The following is a 7,802-nucleotide window of genomic DNA, read 5'->3' on the forward strand; positions in this document are numbered from 1 at the left end:
ACTTTGCTCGGAGAAATCTCCCTTAACTTGTCACTGTTTTTTTCCTTCTTGGACAGTGCCCATGCCCATAGACAGCAAATGTTCAACAGCAGCTCCATCATCCAGTTCTTCCTCCTGGCATTCGCAGACACACGGGAGCTGCAGCTCTTGCACTTCTGGCTCTTCCTGGCCATCTACCTGGCTGCCCTCCTGGGCAACGGCCTCATCATCGCTGCTGTAGCCTGCGACCACCAACTCCATACCCCCATGTACTTCTTCCTCCTCAACCTCTCCCTCCTTGACCTGGGCTCCATCTCCACCACTCTCCCCAAAGCCATGGCCAATTCCCTCTGGGACACCAGGGCCATCTCCTATGCAGGATGTGCTGCCCAGCTCTTTCTGTTTGTCTTCTTGGTAGGAGCAGAGTATTACATTCTCACCATCATGGCCTATGACCGCTACGTGGCCATCTGCAAACCCCTGCACTACAGGACCCTCCTGGGCAGCAGAGTTTGTCTTAGAATGGCAGCAGCTGCCTGGGGCACTGGGTTCTTCAATTCTCTCCTGCACACTGCCAGTACATTTTCACTCCCCCTCTGCCAAGGCAATGCTGTGGACCAGTTCTTCTGTGAAATCCCCCAGATCCTCAAGCTCTCCTGCTCACACTCCTACCTCAGGGAGATTGGACTTATTGTATTTAGTGGTTTTCTTTTTTTGGGATGTTTTGTTTTCATTGTGCTGTCCTATGTGCAGATCTTCAGGGCCGTGCTGAGGATCCCATCACAGCAGGGACGGCACAAAGCTTTTTCCACGTGCCTCCCTCACCTGGCTGTGGTCACCCTGTTTATCAGCAGTGGCATGTTTGCCTACCTGAAGCCCCACTCCATCTCCTCCCCGTCCCTGGATCTGGTGGTGGCAGTGCTGTATTCGGTGGTGCCTCCAGCAGTGAACCCCCTCATCTACAGCATGAGGAACCAGCAGCTCAAGGATACAGTGTGGAAAGTAACAACTGGATGTTTTTCTGGAGCAATAAACTTCCCATCATCTTCTGCCTAGCAGCTGGTCACAGTTTAATCATGATAATGTTGTCATCCCCTTTCTAATTCACTGGTTGCTTTGCTTTTCTGATTGAGTGGCTGTGTAAATGAGGAGCTGTTCTCTCTGTGTGTTTAAACAAAATAAAGGGCCATTGAGTGACTTTTTTTTTCCTGATATCTTTCCTCCAAGGCCTTTTTGGAGCTGCAGGGACAGTTCCTGTATGCACGGGTGGAGAGGAAAAGAGTCCCGTCATGGCAGCACTGCCAGTGAGCACCAACACTTGGTCTTCCAGGGCTGTTCTCTTGCCACTTCCACACTCTCCTTCTGATCCCTTGTCAGCCCTGAGTGCTCTGGCAGCTTGGTCACAGTCGTGCTGTGTGGTCGTCCTGTGACCGCAGGCAGGGACAGGCAATGGGCACTTCCGTGACGGAGCTGGCCTCCATAACAGCATTTCCATAAAGAAGGGTGACCTCCTCAGGGCAGTGCATGAAGGCTTAGGTATTCTTCCAAAGTCGCTGTCAAGAACAAGGTCTAGATAGTGCCCCATTAACGAAAACACCAGTGAACATCTAAAGTGTGTGAGTGTGCAGGGCTGGGGCACACAGCAGTGTCCCTTGCACAGCCAGGCCTCCTGCGAGAGACTTGGAGCAGCAGAGCAGGATCTGGGCTGTGACCTTGTTTGCCTGACACCCTGGGCAAGGTGCCCCAGGGCAATGGCCACAGACCAGCCCCTCACAACCACCATTCCCAGCACTGGCCTCTCACTCCAGGTCGGAGAGGTTCTTTGCCCCTCCATGGAAGGTCACCGAATGACTAGGTCAGAAGTCCATGTTTGTGTTGTACAGAGGAGATGTAAGCATACACATCACGTATGTGAGGTGAGATGGTCCTGAGTGAGCACAAATGCTATCCGCTATTCCTTGGGGGTTCCATGGAGGCCTGTGGGACAGACAGCGCCTCAAGTTCACTTCTCGATGGGAGCAACGTCCCATGGGAAACTGCCTGAAGGCAGCAGTGGGATGTGCTTCCTTGAACTGCGCTCCCTGTGTCCATTCCTCATGACAAGGGGCATCTCAGATGAATGCAGAGCAGGGCGATACACCGCAGGGCTGAGGTGCCTCCCAGGCTCTGGCAGTGGCAACAGGAGGCCACGGAGTCCCTATGCCTGCTGCAGTGCCCTGCCTCTGTGCGTAAGAGGGAAAGACTGTGTCTCTGAACACCCCTGGGTGCATAAGGAGTCCACGAGGCCAGCTCAGATGTGGACGCCCGACAGAACCCTGTGTGTGACTCCATGAACAAACCCCACTGGCCCAGGGAGGTTCATCTCCCACGCCTCGGACAGGCTCATTGCAAATGCTCCTGTCTGCTCACGCTACCCTTTCCGGGTTGTGCCCTCAAAGGTGTCAGAGGCATCAGAGAGGTTCTGAGGTCCCTGGAAAAGGCAGATATCAAACCTTTCTTCAAGAAACGCAAGAAGGAGGACTGGGAGAATTACAGGCTGGTCAACGTCACCTCAGTCCCTGCGAAGGGGATGGGCCAAATACTGCTGCAGCCATTTCCAGGTACTTGTAGGACAAGAAAGGAATTGCTGAACCTGTGTGGGTAGTGGAAAGAAGGGGATGTTTTGGTCCTGGACCTTAGCAAGGGTTTTGACACTGTTTCCCATAATCTCTTTATAGCCAGATAGGTGATACCTGGATTGAAGAAGTGGGTGATGTAGTGGGTGGGGAGCTGGCTGGTGGATCCAGCCCAAATGTCAGCAGTGGTAGAGTCCTGCTGGTGGACACTTCCTAGTGGCATCCCTCAGTGCAAGCAGTGGGGCCGACACTGTTGACTGTCTTCATTAACTGCCTGGATAATGTGCCAGAGTGCCTTTTCAGCTCCTTTGTGGATGATGCCAAACTGGCCAGACCCGTTCCACGACCTCATCTTGTTCACCCTGCCTTGAGCAGGATAGCTGGACAAGGTGCTGTTCAGGGGTCTCTTCCAAGCTGAGTTATTCTAGGATTCAATGAATGTTTTCCTTGGAGAGCTTTTTGAAGACAGAAGAGACAGAAGAAGAAGGAAAAACAGAGAGGCAGAAGTAGAGGCATAAAATGCACCAATATAAATACAGCAGTTCCTCTGAAGAACGTTTCTCCACTCAAACCATTGGTAGGAAATCTATTAGATAAATTTGGTGAAACAAGCTTACTTGTATCTGCTCACATACTGGGCCACAAAGAGAGTGATGGCTGGGTACAGTATCCTGTGGTCACTTGTGTCTCAGGAACTCATAATCCACTAGAAGCCAATGGCTGTGAAGGGGGCTGTGAGGTCACTTCTGCCTCTGGAGGTGAGAGGCCAACAGCAGGAATGTGTCTGGGAAAGGCACTGTGAGGTCACTTCTTCCTGAAACAGCCGATAGGTCAGCCCTTGACTCATGGCTGGGATATGTGCTTCTAAACTCACCTCTGCCGGTGTCTCTGACAGGCCAGCAGAAGGCACCTGGTTGGCACACTGTCTGTGAGACCCCCTCTGCTGAAGGACCTAGGCTCACTCCAGGAAAGGGGCTTCTATTTTGGCTGTCCTGTCTCTTCTGCCTGAGTACAGGATGGGACAGCAGCAGGCACGCAGCTTGGTGATGTCTATCCAAGAAGCAGAAAGGCTCTCAGCCTTGGAAGATCATGGTGAGGTTACTTCTGTCTGGTCAGATGAAGGGCTGCAAGAAGGCTGATGGGTTGGGGTGCCTGCTTGAAGGGTTGCTTCCTGGATGGTTGTGAAAAACAGCAGGAGAGAGAAACAGTGTCACACAGTGCAGCTTGGATGGTGGAGACTGGACATGAAAGAAGAAATGTCACTGAAAGAATAGCACTGTGGTACATGAAGTCCTCCAGAAGGAGTATGTGGTCAGTCCATCTCCTTGTGTTTGAAGGAACAGAGTGTGAGGGTTGACAGCCGTCAGTGAATGTATGGAAATGGCAGGGTGAGAGCAAGGTGAGGAAGCGAGATGGGTGTCTGCAGCCTGCGGGGCAAAAGAAGCAGCTGTGGGACAGCGTAGGACAAGCTGTGGTGGAGATGGCAAAGAGTGGTGGCAAGGCTGGAGGTCGCCAAGAGAACCCAAGGCTTTGTCCCCCTGGCTATAGCAATCGTCTCTGTCACCAAGGCCTATGAGAAGACATGTTGTCCTAAGGCAGTGGGGGTCCTCATTGCCTCCTTGCACACCCCCAGTAAGGCTGGGAGCTGTCATAGCCTTGTCCTGCACTCAGCATCACCCCCCCACATCCCACTGCCCCAGGAAGAGCCCTGAGCAATGCGTGAGGGACAGGACCTGCCTTCCCTGGGGCTGGGGGTCAGAGCTTGGCCTTGCTGCTTCATAAAACAAAGGCAGGGTTTTCTCAGCATCTGAGCTGCCTGCACATTCCCTTTGCCTGCCTGCAATCATGGCCTCCAGTTCTCTGCTCTAACAAGTCCCTGGGGAGGCTTTGCCAGTAATGGCCCTCAGTGGGGCTTATGAATACTTGAAGGTACTTTGGGTTTTGCTTTTGATGCTGACTCTTGGAGAGGTTTGTGCAATCTCCTCTCAGTGCCTGAGGTTCAAGGACTTGGCACCAAATACACCACAGGGCTTTTTAAAATAAAGCAAGCCCTAACAAGCTATATCTGTTCCTGTAATTTTCCTCTACTCTTGTACAGTTTATTAGAGAGGTTTTCCTAGTGTAGTTGTGGAGAAAGACTTCAAAGAACTTCCAATAAAAATGAATTTTTATTTTAAAGGGTGTAGTTTATTACTTTTCAGTGTAGAGAAGAGGCGATAACAGCATTCTCTGATTGATATTGCTGCAGGGTGTCTCCTCCGGAGGTCTGGACTGGCAGGAGAAGCTGTCCCTTGAGGTCTGACACAGCATGGACAACTTGCTCCTCACCTCCCCAGCCCTCTCATGTCTCTCATCAGCCACCTGGCACTTATATCCTTACAGCAGACTTCTCCTCTGCAGTCTGCAGCTGGATGTTACAGCTCCTTTGCAGCAGCCCCCGCCTGCTTTCCTTAGAGACCTGGCTGCACAAAGGCAAAGAGGGACTTTTCTGATTTTTGAACAAACAAAATAAAACTGATAAGATTCACCATTACAGTATAACACACTCAACTGTATGCCAAGTACAAGCTGCCACCAATGAGGTTCACCTTCTACAAGGGATAACCGTGCAAGAAATGTTTTACACAGAAAGAAAATGATAAAATAAACACAATTAAAGTGTTGGCTAAAGACAGAATTAGACAGACTGCTGAAAGATAGGCAAGCTTTTAACTCCCTGATGCTCAAAGCAGCTACTGGATTGTTGAGAGGTATATGACTGATCCAAGAGTAAAGGGAAGGGAAATCTAGAGAGCAATTGCAAGTGTTTATGTGCGGATAGGCTGCTGGAAAGGTGACTTCAGACATGGTCAGTTCAGTTAGGACAAGTGGAAATAGGTGAGAGATGAGGGAGATGAAATGCACGGCCTAAGAGAGAGAGTACTGAAAATGCAAATATAGTGGAAGGTCAACAGTTCTCCTCTTGCGATTAATGTACATCCTGAAAACCCCTCAGTTTGATCTCATGGGAAAACACTGACTTTTTATTAAAAGTATTCAACCGTTTCAGCTGATGAGGTCATGCTCATAGTTTTAAGCGCGTGTAAAAATTTCTCAGGTTGTCAGGCAGCGCTCCACTGCCTGACCATAAGTATCCAGTGCTACCTCTGGAGGACCCAGTGTCTCTGAAGTGCCCAGAGCCTGGGACTGGCAGTGTCACAGAGGAGACACTCGGAAGCTGCAGCTGGAGCCTGTGTCCCTGTAAGTGCATCCCACCCCAATTTTAGGACCAGTTTCCTTTGCAAACAAAGGCAGTACACAAAATCCGCCAGAGATCAGTACATTAAAACAAGACAAAACAAAGCAAGGAGGAGAACAACATCAACAATGTCTGAAGCTTAAAATTGCAATAGGACATCTCCTTCACTCTACATCTTTCATTCTGTTTCTTTGTTGCTTCATTTTTTGATAATGGTCTCAACATTTCCATCATCCTGAGGCCTAAAGCATTAATTTTTGTGGCTTGCACAGAGCCCATGGCCCCAAAACACTCCCTGCCCTGGACTGTCCATGCCACTTCTAACTCTTGGCACAGAGTGAGTCACGCTCGGAGGTGTTGACCACTCATGCCTGATGGAGGAAAGCAGGGTATAAAGCTTCAGTGAAACTTATGGATGGCCAAATTTGCACAATTCTCATCAAATTTCTGTTATCTGTCTTTCTATGTGAGTCTATGGAAAAATCTATACTTCTGTCCATGTAATGTAAATCTAACGTATAGAAAAATGTATAGGTGTGTCCAGTTACTCAGCAAAATACATTTCCTACCAGCACTCTCAAGGGAGAAGCTTTGTTCTGAGGAATTACACTATTGGTACTGGCTTTGTCTCTCCGTCCCCTGCCCCACTGGACACTGGGACCAGCGTTCCCTCAGCAGCCTTCCTTGTGCTGACAACACATTTAGAGAAGCCCTTCTGGCTGCCCTCCCCACGCATGGCCATTTCCAGCCACCACTGAGTTAAGGCTTTGCTGGCTCCATCCCTGCACCCACAGGCCAGGGGTCTCTGCCAGAGAGTAGGCTGGGGGTGCACAAGAAGCTGGAAGGGGACACAGCTGGGACAGCTGACCCCAACTGACCAAAAGGATATTCCAGACCATAGGACATCACGCTGAGCAATAAAAGCTGTGGGGAGAAGGAGGAAGTGGGGATGTTTGCAGTGATGGCATTTGTCTTCCCAAGTAACTGTTAGGAGTGATAAAGCCCTGCTTTCCTTTAAATGGCTAAATATCTGCCTGCTGGTGGGAAGCAGTGAGTGAATTCCTCATTTTGCTTTGCTTGTGTGTGCGGCTTTTGCTTTACCTATTAAAATATATATGTAAACCTGTGAGTTGTCTCACTTTTACCTTTCCTGGGCTCACTGGTGTGTGTGCGTGTGTTTGGGCGTGAATGTATGTACATGCTTTGCTGGCCAAGTGGGGCTAGCAAGGAGGAGGAGGACCCCAGGATCTGGAGAGACCCAGGGCTGGAACTACCACTTGGGTAATATCTGTGAGTCTGGGCAGATCTAAGCCCAAGCCCACGCTGGAGGGACTGCAGGGGGGTGTGAACCTGCGGGTAAGTTCTGCTGGGAATGCACAGACCACTCGTGCAACCTTCACACCAGATCAGCCTGAGAAGGGGGACGGGATGGGGCCAGTTGTGTTGCTCATGGTTCTGTAAGTGCTGCTGGTGGTGTGGTGGCTGTCAAGGAGCTGTGGCCTATGGAGTTGGTCTGTGTAGGGTTGGCTGTGTCCATCTGTGTTTCCTTGCAGATACCTGGATTTAGTGCTTTCCCTCTGGTTGACTCCACCTCGGGAGATCTCTCACTTTGTGGGGCTCCAGTCAGTGACCACCCCAGGCACACGTGGTCCATGCATGTGTCGCGGGCTCTCTAGGCAGCTCCAGATTCCTCTCCTGGAGGATGTCCTCTGCCCTGTCATGCATTGGGACAGCATGGTATGACAGTATCTCAGTGAGCATTCACCATCATCTCCACTGTCAACAGACAACAAGGGATGTGTCCTGAATCCAACCCTTGTTCTCTAACAGCCACCAAGGTGACAGTGAGCTTTTAACTCAGGCCCTTTTGAGGTGAAATTCCCAGGCCTGTTGTTGACATCAGCTTTGGAAGAACCGCCAAATCTTCAGGAACTGCATCGGGAAGATGTCATTTTACTACAGAGATGCTA

The 7,802-nt window shown here is 50.4% G+C and overlaps 1 protein-coding gene across 1 annotated transcript; it reads left to right on the forward strand.

Annotated features, from left to right (window-relative positions):
- Positions 1 to 81: 81 nt before the first annotated feature.
- On the forward strand, positions 82 to 1,035 carry LOC309604093 (olfactory receptor 14C36-like; the record flags this gene model as incomplete). The annotated part of the gene is made up of 1 exon (XM_082339010.1): positions 82 to 1,035. Exon 1 carries the CDS (start codon positions 247 to 249, stop codon positions 1,033 to 1,035), a length of 789 nt encoding a protein of 262 aa, XP_082195136.1. The 5' UTR covers positions 82 to 246.
- Between the last annotated feature and the right edge of the window lie 6,767 nt (positions 1,036 to 7,802).

This window comes from Platalea leucorodia (genome assembly GCF_965183815.1).
Source record: "Platalea leucorodia genome assembly, contig: HAP1_HAP1_SCAFFOLD_342, whole genome shotgun sequence".
NCBI classification, from domain to species: Eukaryota; Metazoa; Chordata; class Aves; order Pelecaniformes; family Threskiornithidae; genus Platalea; species Platalea leucorodia.